This window comes from Falco punctatus (genome assembly GCF_963210335.1).
Source record: "Falco punctatus genome assembly, chromosome: 2".
Lineage (NCBI taxonomy): Eukaryota > Metazoa > Chordata > Aves > Falconiformes > Falconidae > Falco > Falco punctatus.
The window spans coordinates 15048440-15067772 of record NC_137581.1 but is presented as its reverse complement, the minus strand read 5'-3'; the positions used below and the strand labels follow the sequence as shown (position 1 = coordinate 15067772).

The 19333-nt window shown below is 37.2% G+C and overlaps 1 protein-coding gene across 2 annotated transcripts in view; it reads right to left on the bottom strand.

Moving 5' to 3' along the window:
* The window catches only part of ARHGAP42 (Rho GTPase activating protein 42), a 215959-nt gene that overhangs the window by 51503 nt on the left and 145123 nt on the right, over positions 1-19333 (bottom strand). For both annotated transcript variants that reach the window (XM_080376482.1, XM_080376483.1), the window contains 2 exons: positions 6460-6561; positions 1714-1824 (listed from right to left, as the gene is read on the bottom strand). In XM_080376482.1, coding sequence (XP_080232608.1) covers positions 1714-1824; positions 6460-6561 — 213 coding nt within the window. The remainder of the gene's footprint in view (positions 1-1713; positions 1825-6459; positions 6562-19333) is intronic.

Sequence of the window (19333 nt, the reverse complement as noted above, 5' to 3'; positions counted from 1 at the left end):
ATCATTACCCAGTCACCAGAGTATTTGCCATACCTCCCTCTGGAACATCAAGTGATGACCTGTGTCCAACAAACAGCATACTGGGCTAACATGCCTACTGATCTGACACAGGATAGCAACTGATCCACTAAAAAGTAAATTTTACATACTACATGTGTACACCTGGTTACAGAAACACCCAGGTCTACAAGACTGAGTTTAACAGCAACCTTCCCTGCTTGCTTGCTCGCTCAGTATTAGCACTGGTGACCTGATAAATCGCTTTTTGATTTTGGTAATTCATAGCTGCTGCTGTGATGGCTGACATAATGTGGGTACAGCTCCTGGTCAAAAGGATAAAGTTCAGTATCTGCAGCTAAAATACATAAAATCAAATTTGTTTTTTCTCTCTGTCTCGCACAATAGGATGAAAGATGTCCTATTTTAACTATATGCAATTGCACAGTAACATTTCCCAATGTACAAAGCCTTCTCAATACAGAAATTTTCTATTGCTTTAAAGGAACATAAAATCTCCTATACCAGGGTCAGAGCTAGGTCAAGATTGCTAGATTTTTCCAGGATGTGAGAGTTTTGCAGAAGTAGACAGAGAAAGACACTGGATTAATCTGTGACAGGTAGAAAAATGTTCTTATTTAGGAATTTGAGCAAAGTTTTAATCTCTAAGATATGGCAGCTGTATGCCATAAAGATAGGATTTCTATAAGTACTGCTTGCTGAATCCAGGTTCATTAGTTTGCATCAATGTCAAACATTCACTATACTATACATTCTCATCTCATGGAAAGGAGGCACCTAAGAAGCTCTTCTTAATGATATTGGGTGTTAGACATGTAATTCAACCTGTTTCACAGTCAGGAGTGCTGTTTCGGTTAGTTATAAGGAAGCTGGAAGATGGTGTGGAAAGAGAGAAAAAAAAGAAAAATACTTGTCATGTTTCTCTTTCACAACTGATGCTCTGCTACACTCAGTGTGCTTAATGGGAAGGGACAGATGACATTGGAAGTTCTCTGTCAAGGGCTACAGGTACTAACTAAATAAGGAAACTGGTAAGCTAGTCCTGTATGACATGACCAGTAGCAACACTATTAATGTGCCACAGAAATATGCTAGCACATCATATCCAAGCAGCTTTTGGTATTAACTGACGCAGAAGATAGTTAGGGGTGGAGGGTGGAAACACAGTCCAAGAGAAAATCCAAGATCTAGAGATGAAACTTTGAAATCTTCTCTTTTATGGCATGTCAACGTATAATTTCTTCTATATGCAAAGTAAACTAAAGACAAATGACTCCACTACCAAAAAAACCAAACTTACCCATCCTACACAAAAACTTACTATTCCCTTTATTTCAAGCGTAACTCAGAAAAACATAGGTATACACTGCCTACATGGAATATTTAAACCCAAAAACTGGCTCAAAATTTCAGCCATGAAACCATTATGTGTTGCACGGACACAATGTTACATGTTGTCCCATTAAAATGTTACCCACACTCCAAGTCATCAGACATTTCATTTCACAGTAGATATGATACTCTTACATAATCCTTTAATAAACATGGAAAGTGCCCAAGTCAAGATCTTAATGTCTGTCTATACACAAACAACCTCCAATCACAATTTAAAAAGGGAGCAAAACATAGATATTTTAAATTAATTTTTCAGCTTTAAATGCATGTATTCCAAAGAAAATAAAACATACAACTTACAGGTTCTACAAATTCAAATTTCTTTTTCTCTTGTACTTCTTGAATTTTAAAAACATACTCTAATGATGCTTCATAAAAGTTTTGATGTTCTCTGTCAATCTGTGTATCTGCCTACAAGACAAAATGAAATACAGACAGCATTCATTTACTCTCATGATTGCTTTGAAAACAGATTTTGTAATTAACACAGATCTTCCATAAGATGACTTTACAGGCATTATGGAGTTCAGTTTTCTTCCTGAAAATTAGAATACCTACTTTAAAATAAGTGAACACAAGTTTAAGAAGCTAACATTACACATTTTAGCCTCAGGTCTTTTCCCCACTCCTTTTTGGTTTCCTGTTAACTTTTGGCACTTTAATATTCTAGTATTTAGGACAAGCCTGGAGGGAAACAAAGGTGACAGGAGGAACTCTGTCTCTGGTATATAGCAAATTCAGAAAAAGAAATAGGAGAGTAGGATAGGAATTGAGGGGGGACTAAAAGATAATTATTTCTATTGAAATGCTTGAGTATCACATGCACTGAAATCGTGCCTATTTCTCAGCTTCAAATACCTTCCCAAGAAGGTATTTTTTTTCTTAAATAGACTGTCTTTAACAATGACATCTTGCAACTTATTTCATAGTATGAGTCACATGCTCTTGGAATATAAACATATTTAAGTCTCTAACCTCATAAATCAATTATTTTTCATGTTTTGCTTTTCAAATGCCAGAACTACAAGGCCATACTTGTCAGAAGTGTCTGACTAATATCACCCGACATGAAGATCCAGTACCAAAACAGTGTCTTCTGCCTAAACAGCTAAAGAATTAACTCTTATCAGCTGATAGAGGGTAATAGGCTTTTATCCTCAACTTAAACAAGCCATGGGAGAGGGACCTAACAGACAAGGGGTGTAGTATGTGGATAATGCTTAAAAAAGAGATGCAGATTCCATTTTAATTCATCCTCCTTTGTAACAAATAATTTTCTCAAGCAAATCCCTTTTGGGCTGCATTTGTTAGGTTTTAATCTTAGGTAGAAGTGAAATTTTATCAAGTATCAACAATAGAAGTAAGACCAGTTCAGCTATTATTGACATATGCCAGCTAAAATATAGCAGTATATGTCTGTATATTTTCTAGTTCAATTCTGGCATTGAAAATAACAAATACGGGAAAATTGGAAAAGCTAGATGTTGTCTTCCCTTGACAGCAAACATACCGTAAAAGAGGTTTGGTACTTTAAACACTACAAACACAGTGTTTTCCTTCAAGGAGGACTTGGTCACCAATAGCACCATATATAATTAACATCGCTTTGTCAATCAAGGACATGCTACTATCATGATCTGGCCGCACAGAGGCTTAACAATATTGAATCATCTCCCTATCACAGTGCTCTAATGCTGCTTTAAAGGATAGGCCTCAATTATATGTTTCAAATGCTTCAGGACTAGCATTTTTTTCCCATGCCTATAAAAACTCACAAAATTAAGTACACAAATATTATGAAGCAGGAATCAAGACTCAAAATTCCCAATAATCAAGCGCTTTACCACAGAATTAACTCTGCCATGTGCCATTCATATAGTGCGTTTGGCTACTGCTTTCTTTAATGCTCTGTTAATAGTTTTATTTTGCAAAAAATGTATCACAAAGGCAATGCTACACAGCTGAACAGAACCAGGTGCCACCATTATGGGACATGATCCAGTGAGCCCTTGCTCACACTGTCAATAGTGCTGTCAATAAGCACTTGAGACAGACCTCAGCTCTCACATTTAATTGTAAGCAAATAACAGAACCTGGGTTTAGAAATGAGTTGTTTCAGGCTTTGACACAGAAAAAGTATTTAAACACCTTATTAAATCCATCTCTATTCTGAACAGCATTTAAGGAGATTGTAGTTGTAATGATACTTAGGACAACCAAGTACCATCTCAGACTCAGGGATGGGTTCCCAAATCAAGCCCACAATCACCACTAGTGTACAGTGACTAAATCCTAATTTCCAAAACACATCTTCTGTAGAAGTTTATGAGTTTTTATGAACACTGAGGATTCAGATTGTTAAGAATTATTTTGAAAATTATTTTAAAGTTTCAAAAGCTGAAAGGATCCTCACACTTCTTTTATGACTTAAAACTGCATGTAAAAAATAAAAAGATTTGATGGATATGATTTCCAGTCTCTATTTGCATGATATATAGTTATAGTGAGTAATACTTTCATTGATATGGGATATTACTGACATATATACCAGAACTCATCATCAGCTTGGAGACTGAATCCTTTGCTCTATATTTATGCCTGATTCTGGAGCAGATTTCAAAGAAATAAAACAATGAGTTTATTAACTTTTTCACATCACTGGGTTCTAACCATTTTCTGCTCCACTGTGAACTTCCACAGGCAGTGGAAAGACAGTATTAGGAAGTTTCTTCTTGATGCTAAAGGAAAAAAAGTCTAGTCATTATGTAAACTGCTTAAACAGCCTTGCAGGCTCTTAAAATATCCAACACATTTCAATTAGATGCATATATGCAAACCACTCTCTATAGAATATGTCTAGACCATCAAACTTTAGATGCCTAATTAAGGTGCTCTGAATTACACTCAAGCGATATATGTCAAACAATAGAAACATAGAATCATTTAGGTTGGAAAGACCTTTGAGAAAATCATGTCCCACCATTAACCCAGCACTGCCAAGTCCACCACTACACCATGTCTCTAAGTGCTACGTCTGAATAACCCAATACAGTACAAGAACTACGCCTTGCCCATCCCAGTACTCTAACCCAAATAATGTGATGAGGTACCAAGAAACCTCAACAATTCAAAGAAACAGTGGGTTAAAAAAAGAAAGTTGTATTTTTCAGCATGACAGTAGTCAAAAAAAGGGTATTCCAATCTCTCTAAGTGCATGACAGTGGCTTAAGGCAAGGACTGCCTGTCACTTGCACTGAGCAGCGAAGCCCCAGCCACCAGCACCACCTGGTTCTTTGTGCCCCAGCTCTGCCGTCAGCTGCTCCAGAAACCTCTGCTGTGGACATAAACAGGGCTCACCCAAACCATGCTGGATGTGAGTCAACAGCTGTCACTTGGACTTTGGGTCTGTTTTTTTTTTTTTTTTTGTTTGATTTTTTTTTTTTTTTTTTTTTTTTTTTTTTTTTTTTTTTTTTTTTGTGCTTGGCCTGTTTTTTATTTACAATACAGGTACAGGCCCAAAGTCTCCCCAGTTAACATTACTGGTACTGATTTGCTATCGTACCGTCTGCTCAGGGTGGGTCTGTGTTGCTGATTCAGTGCACCTATAGGTGCATCAAACTGGGGAAGATATAAATGACAAGTTATGGACTAGATGCTTTGCAAATGGGGCATCCAGAAAAGCAAAAAACCTCAGCCTCAGTTACAAGATTTTTAAATCCAGAGATGTCACTTAAGGACACAGTGGAAAAATTTATTCTGGTTTTCCATTAGTTCATATACTTGAGCCAAATCCATTGTTATTCTACCACAGTTTACTAGATTCACAGTTGTTACTTTTCACTTCAGTTGCTGTTTTTAGACTGTAATTGTCCTCATGGCTCAAGAGTAAAATATTTTATTTATTTTATTTCTATTCTAAAGTAAATTGGTGCTTCTCCACGTTTTGATAAGAAATACATATTTTTTTTCTCAGCTGTGCTTGGCTTCTAACAGAACTGTTTCTTCATCAAGACAGCATACTTAGGAAAAGTGAAAGCTGTCCATAGAAAACTTTGACATACAAGTGGAACAATTAACCAATTCTACACAAATAATGCCTTATCTAGACTGATTATTATATAGACAGCAATGACAATTCAGTAGTATAAACATTATTACAAATTTTGAATTGCTAATCTTTATTTAATTTGAATTACAGTATTATTGATAAGCATGAAAAAAATATCCTACAATTTGTGACTGAGCGATTGTCACATCTCCTGTGAAAACTCCATCTGCAAACTAATCCCTACCATTTAAAAGTCACTGTGGCAAGAGTAATCCCATCAAAATAAATTTTCACTACTTTTGGCGCAAATCCCGAAGTGTCACTGATATAAAATTGCTGGGTTTACTGTGATTTTCCTCAAAAAGAAATCATAATTATTTTCTACCAGCATACTGAAAAGCCCTGGAATCCTCCTGTTAAACTAGAAGTCTTCATTCATATCTTTTTTTTGTTTGTCTGTTTTAAACACAAATAATTAGCCATACAGACACTTCAAAGCTGATGTTGTGGATAAAAATTCAGGATGCAATATCAGAATAAGGTGAAAAAGAGTTTAAAAGAAGCATAAAAAAGCATTGCAAGAGTGATCTCAATTCAGACTCAGAGATTAAAATTTATGTGAAACAGAAGTGTAATTTCATTGAGTAATAAATTAAATAGCAAAAAAGCAATTAATTATTTGATTTTCAAATATTCCACATATACCTTATAAAAGTCACATTTTTATTGTAATAGAATTCTATTGTTGCAACCAATAAATATTAGTTGTACTTGATGTACACAAAATTGGACATGTAGAACATTGCCTTGTTAAATTATTTAACTCTTATTAGGGTCACATTAATCCCACTCAAGAATTTATATTGACAACAAGCATGATTACAAGAAATTACCTCAATTTCACACTGACAAAATATAGCATGAATTGAAGAGAAACAGTTTGTTATCATGATCTCTATGCAAATGTGAAACCGGCTAAGAATGTGCTTAGTGCTTACATCTTGCAAATGAGATTCTTTCTTCTTTGCTGATAAATTTAAGTGCTTCTCTAGGATGGAATAGTATTTCTCACTTTCCTTGTCAAACTTCTTTTTCCCATCCTGAAAAACAAAACATTGCCATGTAAAGTATTTGGCTAAATATCACTGCTAACTTGAAAGAAAGAATAGGTGCCAAAATGTGCCTGGTTAGGAAGCCATTTTTGTTCGTTCCAGTGTTTTTAGGGTTTAATTCTGAATTAGGCCTGAAGATACTAGGAGGACTGATTCAAGTATTAAATGAAATATTAAGCAGGATTTTTCCCATCAATAATAAACCTATACAACAGATTCACATAGTTTCCCATAACAAATATAAGTGAGCTTTTTTGTAGGTGGTATCTTCCTAAGCAGATGTTTAATGCAAAATAATCTTCCCCAAGTTTTATAAAGGTACTTACCTGTCATGCTGTCTTTGGCGAATAAAAACATAGTGGAAGAGGTAGATGAGTATAAAAAACCCCTGATGATGATACAGGCCTATCCTTTGCATTTAAGACTAATATGCTTATTTTCCATCCGCACTCTTAAAATATGAGGATGATGGAAAAGCACATATGTGGATGCAAAAGGAAATTTGTCCAAAAGTCTGTTTCAAATAATGTTTTGATGTGTCTGAATATTTAAGCTTGTCTCATTTAAAACAGTTACCCTACCTTTTTCCTTTCCCACTCCTTGTTTTTCCCATCATGTGCAGACAATCCTCACATTTCTACCATAAAACTACTTTAATACATAATACCAAAGAAAGCTACTGCTCTGAGTAAATTCAGAAACATCTTATTTTCTGTAATCTAATTTAGAATTTATGCTTCATTAATTTTTAAATCAGCTATTTTGAAATTTAAATCTGAAATTTAAGATGATGACAGCTTCCTCAAAAGTTTTTCCATCTTTCAAGAAGTGCCAAATTTCAGGAAACAGGAGAAGGATTTAAAGTAAATATCCCATCAGAGTATTAGTAATGATAAAAATATAAATTTGAATTATAAAATTATATATCATCCCATTAAGAGCAACTCTCTGCCAGTTACTTTTACAATCTTAGGTGTGTCCTAATGTTTTGTTTTAATGATTAACAAATTGAATATTTTGAGCAAAAAGAGAACTCAACACAACCAGTCCTACCTACACATGTGCAAAAGTTATTAATGGTGGAAAAACTAATTACTGGACATAATGCAGTAACATCAGGTCATCTGCAGAACTGTAGTGATCCTTTTCCTCACTCCTTTCTCCCTAGAAATTGTTATATACAAAACAAAAATAACCATCCTGCACTGTAGCACCACCCTGTTTTTCTTTGTCATATCATAGGAAAAGCAGGTCAGTCAAAGAAATAAGAAATATAAGGAAGAATTTAATGCTATGAATGAAAACTTATCAGCCAGCTGTAACAACAAACCACTTACTGATTAGCTCCAGTGACTAAAGTTCACAATGGTAATTATAGTAGACTATAAACCACATCATGTACTTTCTATCCTACAAAAAGTTCAAACGTATTTAGTATGAAAAATATGCACCATTTCATGTTCTCATTACCTAACAGCAGAAATATCTTCAAAAGACATCATAAGGGAAAGAAGGCACTTGACTCAACAAAATTTTAATTAACAATATAGAAAAACTACCAAGGCTTTCTGTATTTAATTGCAGCTATGCAGATATAAGGAAAAAAAAGCAAAAACAATAATAATAATGATAAAAAAATAAAAGCTTGTATTTTGCCTAGTAAGTGAAAAGAAGCTATATGAATTATTTTCCAAAATCCTTCCCAAACATATTCATACAAGAAAGAGAGAAGGCAGAAGGCAGGAGTCACCAAGTGACCTATTAGCCAAGAAATCAACTTTTGTGCGACTGAAAGCACAGGTTGGTTCCACAGCCAAAGTTTTATTGAGGAATACTCAAGTGCTAGGCCTTTATGATCAAGAAAGGGCAACCTGAATATCTCAACATCTCCTTTGGTCATAAACAGAAATTCAGTTCCACTGATCACACACCACAGATACTTATCTTTTGAAGAAAAGGTACAGGCAGTTGCATATTGTCTTACCTTCTAAGACAATGAAGTTAAGGTATTGGACTGAAAAAAATGAACTGAATCATTTTAAAGTACAACTGCAGGAGAAGATCAGGTTTGAGACTATCTAAGGAACTGGAAGGTGCTCAAGTCCATGAGACCTGATGAGATGCATCCAAGTGTCCTGAGGGAACTGGCGGATGAAGTGGCTAAGCCACTATACATCATATTTGAGAAGTTGTGGCAGTCTCGTGACATTCCCACTGAGTGGAAAAGGGGAAACATAATCTCCATTTTTTAAAAGAGAAATACGCAAGACGTGGGGAGCTACAGGCCAGTCAGTCTCACCTTGGTGCTTGGTAAGTTCATGGAGTAGATCCTCCTGGAAGCTATGCTAAGGCACATGAAATATAAGGAGGTGAGTGGTGACGGCCAACATGGCTTCACTAAGTGCAAACATTGTGCCTGACAAATGTGGTGGCCTTCTATGGTGGCATTACAGCATTGGTGGATGAGGGAAGAGTAACTGATGTCATGTACCTGGACTTGTGCAAAGCATTTGACACTGTCCCACACAACATCCTTGTCTCTAAATTGGAGAGACATGGATTTGATGAGTGGACCATTCAGTGCATAAGGAATTGGCTTGATGGCTGCACTCAAAGTGTTGCAGGTCAACAGATCCATGTCCAAGCGGAGACCAGTGACGAGCGGCATTCCTCAGGGGTTGGTATTGGGACTGGCACTTTTTAATGTCTTTGTCCACAACATGGGCACTGGGATCCAGTGCACCGTCAGCAAGATTGCCAATGCCACCAAGCTATGTGGTGTGGTCAACATGCTGGAGGCAAGGGATGCTGCTCAGAGGGGCCTTGACAGGCTTGAGAGGTGGGCCCATGGAAACCTCATGCTCAACAGGGCCAAGTCCAAGGTCCTGCGCATGGGTTGGGACAATCCCAAGCACAAATACATGCTGGGTGAAGAATGGATTGAGAGCAGCCCTGAGGAGAAGGACTTGGGGGTGTTGGCAGACAAGAAGTTCAACATGACCTGGCAATGTGCAATTGGCAGCCCAGGAAGCCAATTGAATCCCGAGCTGCATCAAAAGAAGTGTGACCAGCAGGTCGAGGGTGGTGATTCTCCCACTTTATTTTGCTCTCAAGACCCCACCTGGAGTACTGCATTCAGCTCTGGTGCCCCCAACACAAGAAGGATGTGAACCTGTTGCAGCAAGTCCAGAGGAGGGCCATGAAGATGATCAGAGGCTGGAGCACCTCTCCTGTGAAGCCAGGCTGAGAGAGTTGGGGATGTTCAGCCTGGAAAAGAGAAGGCTCTGGGGAGACCTTTCTGTACCTAAAGGAGGCCTACAAGAAAGCTGGAGGGGAATTTTTTACTAGGGCATGTAGTGACAGGACAAGGGATAATGGCTTTAAACTGAAAGAGGGTACATTTAGATTAGATACAAGGCAGAAATTCTTTACTGTGAGGGTGGTGAGGCACTGGCACAGGTTGCCCAGAGCAGCTGTGGCTGCCCCATCCCTGGCAGTGCTCAAGGCCAGGCTGGATGGGGCTTTGGGCAACCTGGTCTGGTGTGAGGTGTCCCTGCCCATGGCAGGGGGGTGGGACTAGGTGATCTTTAAGGTCCCTTTTCCTGCCCAAAGTATTCTATGATTCTATGATTCTCTTCATATGCAAACAGGAAAACACAGGAATTAAATGATCACATTTAAACAGATACAACTCCCCCATGAACAAGGAAAAAAAGTATTCAAATATGCTAATTGCGGTGGCAGGGTATCTTCTACCTCACGGGGAACTTCTCAAAGATCTGCATTGCACCACCTCTGAGGACACACAGAGTTTGAAGCCTCTCTTGGTCTCCTGCCAGCACTGCTGGCCTTCTCCAAGACTGCACCTCTCTGCTGTAAAGGTCTGTGCAACCACTACCTTCACAGTTTTTATACCGGTTAAGAAGAAAACTAACAATTTGGAGCTTTCTTGACACCAGGTCAACTTCTGGCCCAAGCGCAATGTTTCCAGGGACAGCACATTGTATTAACTTCTTCCTTTTTTTCCAGATTTTAACACAACAAAATTTCTCCCTTCAAAGCTAGAAGCAGACAAAACAAAGAGAATAAATAGAAGCAGACTAGAAAGTAAAGATCACTTAGCAGTCACTGACTGCATTAGTATCTTTACTTGGTAACACTTCTGGGAATAAGGCTGTAGAGCCAGCAGGACAGTGTTTCTGGTACTGTACTGATTACTCAGACATGTTTCTGGGAAAAATCTAAAAAATACTGGCCCCAACAGGTGAGTTCCCTTTGCTTGAAAGGTCCTCTGCCGTGCCAGTAAAAAACACATACTTGAATGCAATGAAGCCTCTGAAAACTGTTTACTTCATAAAAATTAACCAAAAGATACACTGAGAAGCAGGTGATTCATTTTCTGGAAGCGAAGAAACACTCCAGTTTCTGCCAAGATAACTCTCACCTTGCACACTCAGTCGGTGACTCACAGCACACAGGCTCATCCTAAGTGGAGTCACAGACTGATCTCATTCCAGCTTTAGCCTTTTCTTATGCAACCCTCAAAACACTCTCTTATACACAGCTGCTACCCAAATTAATCATCTGAACCGTGGTCCCAGCAATCTGTGCCCATGAGACTGAGAATCCTGCTTTTCCACTCATCAGCAGGTTTACAAAGAAAGTTTCCATGTGAATCTATCTCCTCACAGCTCAGAAGACTGAGGATTGCTTCTGCCTCTAGATTCCACATTGGATCAAACCCCAAGGAGGAAAGAGATGTAGCTGGATAAGAGAGCTCGTGCTGTTACCAGGACAGACAGCATCAGCCAAGACACAAAGCATAAGGTACATCGCCATTAGGAAGGTGCTAAATCCTGGCCGCTGTACTATGCCTCTTATTCCTGTCAGCCTCCATCTTCCTTTCTTCCTTGCATATCCTTTCTGCAAGTAATCGTCATCCCTTCTCTTTTTCCTGGAAACTTATCAACCATTTCTGTCAAAATATCAGCTAGGAACATACAAAAAAAAAACCAAAAAACAAACCACTTGAGATAATTAGAGAGGATGCAATAAAAAAATCTAAACACATAAAAACAGAAATTAAAAAATATTAAACCTTGATGTGTTTTACATTGATGTAAAAGCCATCAATACCTTTTGTATAGACTAAGTTCTGCAGACTGTAAGCAATATAAATACTGCAAATGTCTCTGTAGTTGTTTAACTGTTCTCAGGTGTGTCAGGTCACTAAGCCTTAAATCAGTTCAAAAACATTTAAAAAACATATAAAAACCATTTGTTTTAAAAAATGTTTTAAAATTTTTTAAAAAGTATTTTAAAAGTTCAAGAACAGTTTTAAATGCTTCAAATTTCTAACAACCCCATTAGGAGAGCCCTTAACCAAACACTCAGCTTCTAGTATGTAATGGAATTCTACTAACTTCCAGTACCCTCTTTACAGTGTGATCCAGGTTTAAATCCTGATTTTGTTTTCTCTGCTTAGTTTTCCTCTATAGTTCTATTTCAAAACTGGTTAGACAGTCTCCAAAAATGGAAAATCATCTTTTCAGAAAAAAAATTTTACTTAAGATACCACTAATTATAGAACAGCTATTATATGCCAGTTGAAAGTCTAACTCCAAAGCTGTTCTCCTATCCTTCTGTTTTACAGATATCTATGGCTATGAAAAGATCAGACATCAATTATTAAAAAGGTGACTCAATTAAGTCAGATTTTTTTTTTCTGTTTAGAAAGGCTTTGATTCCATACTGTAACTGATCGTATGCATACAACAAATCACTGGCATACTTCCTACACATTTTAACCACAAATTGTATTTTTGGATGTAAAGCAGCAAGAGTTATTACATTTGAAGTTGACTTCTCTTTTCCAGTGGGAGCATCAAGAAAGCAGCTGTGTTTTTTTTAATGGTCTGAGTTTGCCACTACTTTCTGTGCAGTATTAGACATCAAAATAGTTATATGTATCTTCAGAATTATTATAGAAATTATTCCTCTCTATTTTTCACAAAGAGCCTTTGCCATCCTTCTCATGTCTTTCCATTTCTTCTAGTTGCAATGACTTCTGGTACTATACTTATCTCTTACCTTATCTTAGCCAAATCTTACATCTGTCCCTAAATAAGAGTTTTACTCTTTTTTTTGTCCTAGAATTCAGATTTAGACTTTAACATGCTAATCTTTACAACAAAAAAACCTTGCACATGTAGTTCAGATTAATTTTCAACAACAATATCCTTGTGCAGCCATAAAATAAACATGTTTTGTAAGAGGTGATTTTAAAAGGATCAAGAAAGGAAATGAAAATAGAAAACATTGCAAAGAAACCTTTTGGAGAAAAAAAAATCAATGCGAATCTATTACTTAATTAGGAAAAAAGTGTACATTGTGAAACATGGCTGTGATGATTTCTGTTTGTCCCCCACCCAAAATTAGTACATATTTTTCTCACCAACTCAAGCTGAAATGCAGAAACTATAGAAGTTGGCACAAAAGTGCAATAGTAAGACTCGAATATAGATCAAGTCAGACACATTTGTCAGTGGAAGAATCTGAAGACAATGGTGAACTCCACTGAGATCAATAAAGCTACATCCCCCTTCTTTCTCTTTGACAACAACTGCAAAAATGTCAATATAATAACACACTGGAGATGTTTCATTGCTGGGATTTTACACTTCAAATGTTTCAAAGACACCTTTTTCATTACCTTCCAAACAAAAATTCAAAATGTGCTTCTACAAAGTTATTGGAATTTTGTTTGGAGTTGTAAATTTGGGGACCATCTCTTACTAAGAAGTAGGATAAAGGAAAGTAGAACTGTAGACTAGAAAATTAACTCAACTTAGTCTTGGGAAGACTGATTTGAACTCAGATCCTAAAGATTTTCTGGAAAACGCGAGATCTCAGAGTCTCACAACCTCTCATCTGAGGAGAAAAGAAATAAATTCACCTTCCATTTTATCTTGCCTGAGCTTTTGCTTAGAATTCTCATGGAGGTGGTTGTGGGGGTGGGGGGTTTGGTTTGGTTTTAATAAAATTGAAATTATCATAGGCATATAAGACTACAGACTGCATTTTGATAGATGACTGGATGGGGGGATTTCTTTTTGGTAGAGATTTTGATTTGTTATATGAATGCTTGCAGCTCAAGATAAAGCCAAAAGAGATTTTCCAAAAGGAAAAATGAAAAGGGGATATAAAATTCCTTCCCTCCTGCTCTCAATCAGAATTTAACATATCGTGAGGTTATAGGCTTTCTCCAAATCTGTGAGAAAGCCTGGAGGTTAAAGGTTATCATTTATGTATTGGTAGCAAATAATATGAAGTGGAACAAAGTTATATCATAGTTTATAATGATATGATTGCTGCTTAATATAAAATAAGGTTAATATAGTCATAAATTATAACTTATGTTACTCATAACTACTAGTGAAAACACTTCCAGATTGAAGCTGAATGGATCATGTAGAAAATTAAATGACCTCACAACTATGTATCTTTAAATCAATTCTTTACTAAAAACAAACAACCATATGTAAACCATGAATATCCAGAAAAGAATATGGTGTAAGACACAAATAATTATAATAAAAAGAACATATTGCAACTATGAAGTATAACAAGGCAATAAACTGGGAATACAAGACTGTTTAGCAGCATTAAAGCTATGAAGACAGAAATTAAAAACTGGCAGTTTAATAAAAGAACCTAAATTATAATCATGTAAGCTATGCATAGAACTAGAAGATACTTTAAACCACCCAAAACTAGTTGAAGTTTAGGATGGAGTTCACATCTGTGTAAAATACTGAATAACCCTGCAAGAGATGGTCTAACTTTCAGGTTCCTAAACTTCTGAAGAAAATTTTCTTTTACCTCTGCAATGCCTTGACAAATCCAAATATAAGGTACTTTCAAAACTGTTTCCTGGAAGAGGCGAATCCTACAGCTATTCCCTAATACTTCCCTATGTAATTCCATCAGATGTGTGTATACAGAAGGTACTTACTAGTGGAGACTAAAAAAAGGCAGAAATGATTCACTATTTCTATGAGATCTAAAATTCTGTTCGAATTAAGAATCAGTTACTATTCAATGAATAAATGTGCTTGCTGGATGTCATTTGTTTCTCTCCAAAAAATTCTCTATTGAAATGAAAAAAAATATTACAAGTTCCCAGCACTGCTGTGAAAAGGCATGCAAACCCGCCAATACTGGCAGGTCCCAAAGCGGGACACATTAAACTCCCTGTTATTCAGCTGCAGAGTTGTCTGGAGTTTATTTGGCATTTGCTGATTCCAGGAGTAGCTGCTAGATGTCTGGGAATCTGTTAAATCCCTGCCCAAACAGCAGGACTGGTAAGTCTACATACGTAATCTAGTTTTATTGTTTTTACTGTCTACTAAACATGAAGTATTTTTGCTGGAAAATCTTACTTAAGATGTTAGCGTGTTACTGTTTAAAAAATATGAAGAAACTCCCTAGAACAGGAGAAACTGACTCTTTAAACTCTTCTCTGAGGCAGGTTTAAGATAGTTTTCTGAAGCTGAAAATGTTTTATCACAACAGCAAGAGGGTCTCCTATGCCTGTACAAAAGGTTGTGACTTGAAATGATTTAAAAAAGAAAGTTACCCATGCTCTTTAGGAATTCAGAAAGAAGCTTGAATTAACTGTGTATACTTCATCAAAAGTCATCTAGAATAAACTGCTCATGTCATAAGCAATGCAGATACTTGTTAGAAATCAATACGGCTATACATGCCGAATAGAAAGTAAATGAGAACAGAAGATAAAACTCAATCCTAAGTCATTGGTTGCATGATAAAAAGAAAGAAGCCAACTGAGATTTGGGGCATGATATTCTTAACAAAAAAAAAAAAAAGGTAAATCAGCAATAACACATATTGTGATTTAGAATATTCAAAATGCTGAAGTCATTGAGTTGTCAACACTATCCATGGAAACCTGTTAACATTAACGTTTACAAAATCAGACCAGAGAGGAGACCTTCTCTACATAAGTAGAAAGTAGTTGTATTTTTTCTCATTATCTAGTTCCAGCTTATAGAGCTTCCTAAAGTTTATTAGAAAAAAAGAGAAAGAAAAAAGAAATTACAATGCCTTTTGTTGTTTCTGCTTCATTTCCATATGCATCAAATTCAGCTCAGTTCAGATGACAAAGGCAAACAGAAGAAAAAAAGGGTTTACAGGTAAAGACAAATAACACCATTGCATGGTTTGGTGCGTTTGGCTTACTCCCTGATGCAAACTGCCACATATGAATTGCATGGACAGAATAAAAGCAGCATTACAACAGATAATAGTGAAGTGAACTGGTCCTACTCATGGAGAACAGGCAGCTCCAATTTTTGCCTAATCTTCTACATCAGCACTGGACTAAGCAGGGACAAATCTCTCAGCTTCACCCATGTTTAGACAGCTAGAAGTTGCCCTTTCAAGTTCAGTAGTCAACCAACCTGTTATCCAATGCTGCATCAACAGTGAAAAGAAAGGTTTTGGTTTTCCTTATTCTCTCGTTCTCATACTAAGGACAGGCAAGACACACTTGGCTCTGTAGTTACTGACATAAATGCACAGAAATGCTAAAGGTACAGTATCCAGCTATGGGGAGTGTAAGCACAGCGCAGGGCTGCTACAGGCACAACAGCTTTTGTAGCGCCATCTTTGCATTTGACAGTAAGGCTCACTTTCATCTTAAGAGTCAGGACGGTCAATTTCTCAACTACAAAAAGAATGACCAATGTTAAAAACTGTATTACACTAATCAACAACTTCCTTTGCTCTCCACCACTGTCCCTTTCCTGCCTTCTCTGCTTCTGTTTGTTCCTCCGTCTCCCTAAGTGGCCATCGCCATTCCCTAAGCAGCTGCCTTGTTGGCACCCCAGACCTGATGCTGCTGCTCTCCTCACCCGCATCCCTCCCATGAGCACTGGCTTGTTTCCTCCCCACGGAGGTGTGCTGCCATTTCAGGTTCTCCATACTTCCTTTCCTATGCCAGATTCCCGCACAACTGAAGTATATTTCAGGAATGTCCTGGTACACCAGCAAACTAAAATGTCTATGAAGAGGCCATTTCATCTGCACAGTTAGCATCTTTCTTTCCTTTGTGCACTTAAAGCAAAGAAAATCCAAAAAAGCTGAAAAGAATATAATGTCATTTAAATAAAGCAATTCTGAAAGCTTATAATTGTCCCATACTTGCTGTTTTATTTGAAAAGCAGAAGATAAAAATATCTCTTAAGTAGTCATTTATTTTTAAAAGAACTCCTTGGGAATCTCTCTTTTGTCCATGCCAGCCAATCAGCCGCCATCACTGATTTCCGTGTCAGCAGCACGTTCAGCACAGCTTACGGTCCCATGCCGCCTTGCACGTCACCGCAACAGGACTGCAGCACTGATCCGAGGAAGAACTTGAGGAGTGTTATGAGAAAATTTTTAGATGAATACACACAATTGGAAACTGTGCTGTTTGCAGATAGGAAAAAAAAGGAAACAGTCTGGGGTTAATGTCAGCAGTGGTTTTATTTTGTTTTGTTTTGAAAGCATCTATTTTCAGAATCCCTCTTACAACACTGATAAAGGAACACAAACTATCACTTTGGGGTGAAGAGTTATGCCTCCCCACTGGTGGTGTTAAGTTCAACCAGTGCTCCCAGTTTACTTCTTAGGGAGGGATGACATTCTCATCAAAACAACCATGTGGGACCACCCCTTCTTGGCAAGCTCCTCAGGAACAAATGGTTCTGTGGTGGCTACTGTAGCCTGAAAGATCCTGAAGTAATGAAGCTGGTTCACTTGGCAGAAAGATAGAGTTCTTGGTACTCCCCTGTCTACACCAACATACATTAAAGTTTCAAGTAATGATGCCCATCTTTTGTTACAGTAGAAAAGTGATGCTTTCCAGCTACGATCACCCACTGCACTTCGGAATACAGCTATTTCATACTTGCTTTGCCAAAAGCAAAATTGCTACAACGGTAAGAAAGTACAAGTTGGTATGTTCCCAGGCCCCTGCAAGGACCTGCTGCACAGATACAGCAAGATACTGGATGAAGGGGAACCTGCGGCAATACAGCCAAGTGTCCCAATCAAATTGTTTCCTATTTAGAATGGAAAATGCAGCTCCTCCATAGGTGTGGAATAAAGACACACAGAGCCAATATAATGTCACTAATGCCCAAACATCATAGTTCCATTTTTATGCTGTTGTCTTAAACACACCACAGAACAAAGAGAAGCAATGGAGTTCTTCAGCTGAAGAAACCCCCAACACGTAACAGATTAAGATTTAAGATTTTTTCACTCATGTGAAAAGCCTTGTGATGTAAGTGTGAAGTGTTTGGTACAGCTGTGGCACTATGCAACATCCATGAGCATGACTCTGAAGTAATCCATGTAGGGTAAGAGAATGCAGCCGCCTTTCTTAAAACATGATGAATTTGGTTTGATAAAGGATGTCAAAATTCAGGGTGGAGTCTTATTTTGAGCATGGGAGGGCAGGGGCATAGGTGCCTTTGACTAGCTGAATGAAGACCTTGTGCACCCTTGTGCAGGGAACAGAATACCAAACTCTGCTTCCTGCAAGCCCTGTCCTGCTCTGTGTTACGGGCAATCGACCAGTTCCTGTATTTCTCTTAAATCCTCCTTGAGATTCTTGAAGAGTCTCATGAACAACCTTAAGACCTGTGTTTTCAGGTATGGAATGTAATCCCCTCCACACTGGGCCTGACAGCAAGGCTGGAAAGGACATAATAGATGAGTAGAGCTACTGTATCCCACAGAGAAAGAAAGAAAAGCTTCCCCCCACCCCCCTTCCCCAAACCGAGAATATTCACCAATTCCTCCATGCCTTGAAGCACTCAATAAGAAGTTCAGCTCCCCTGTGAACTGGAAATTAAGTTTGTAGGTGAATGTCCTTGCTCATACTTTTAATCACAGCTCAAGAAGTCCAGCAGGATTCTAGCAGCTGTGTGGGGTCAGGATGCAATAAATCCTTCCTGTGACATGGATTACAGTGGGCCGGTCTAAATTATAAAGAAAAAATCCCTTTAATTAGAAAATATGAATGTTTTCTTGCAATTTTATGTTATTTTGTTGTTTTCTAGTAGAAGGGCTGATACTTATCTCAGTTTTGATTTTTTTTTACTAACTGCAGATTTTTTAAATAAACGGTTATTCTTGCCAACAAAAATGCAATGCATAGTCACTTAAGCAATTCCACAAATTAACACATTTATTCTAAGCCTTAATTCTTACATGTTAGGGCACAACACAGTGAATTACATTTTATATTTACTATAGAGGACTAATTTATTTAGCCTTAATTTATATTTGTTTTCTCTTGGATGTAAATTAGTATTTTATTAAAGTGCAGAAAAAACACCACTTCAGAAACCGGATTTATTGAGTGAGCCAGTTCATCATATTAACTTCTAACAGAAAGAATGCATTTAACAGAATTTATTAAAACAGATTTTGCACATAATATTAAACTGGTTTACTAACAAACACCTGCAGTTAATGAATTGAACTGACAGTTTTTAATCACTGTGTCCATAATCTTTTAGTTTTGAGATTTGAGGTTTTGGTCTTATTTTTTAAAGTAATACACTAGACATCAAAAAAGCTTATAGGTTTGTTCTTTTTTCTGTTAACTTCCTAAAAGTTTCCCAGCTTTGAATGAAACAGTTATTGAACTGAAGTAAACTGCAATAAGAAAAAAAAAAAATCTGCT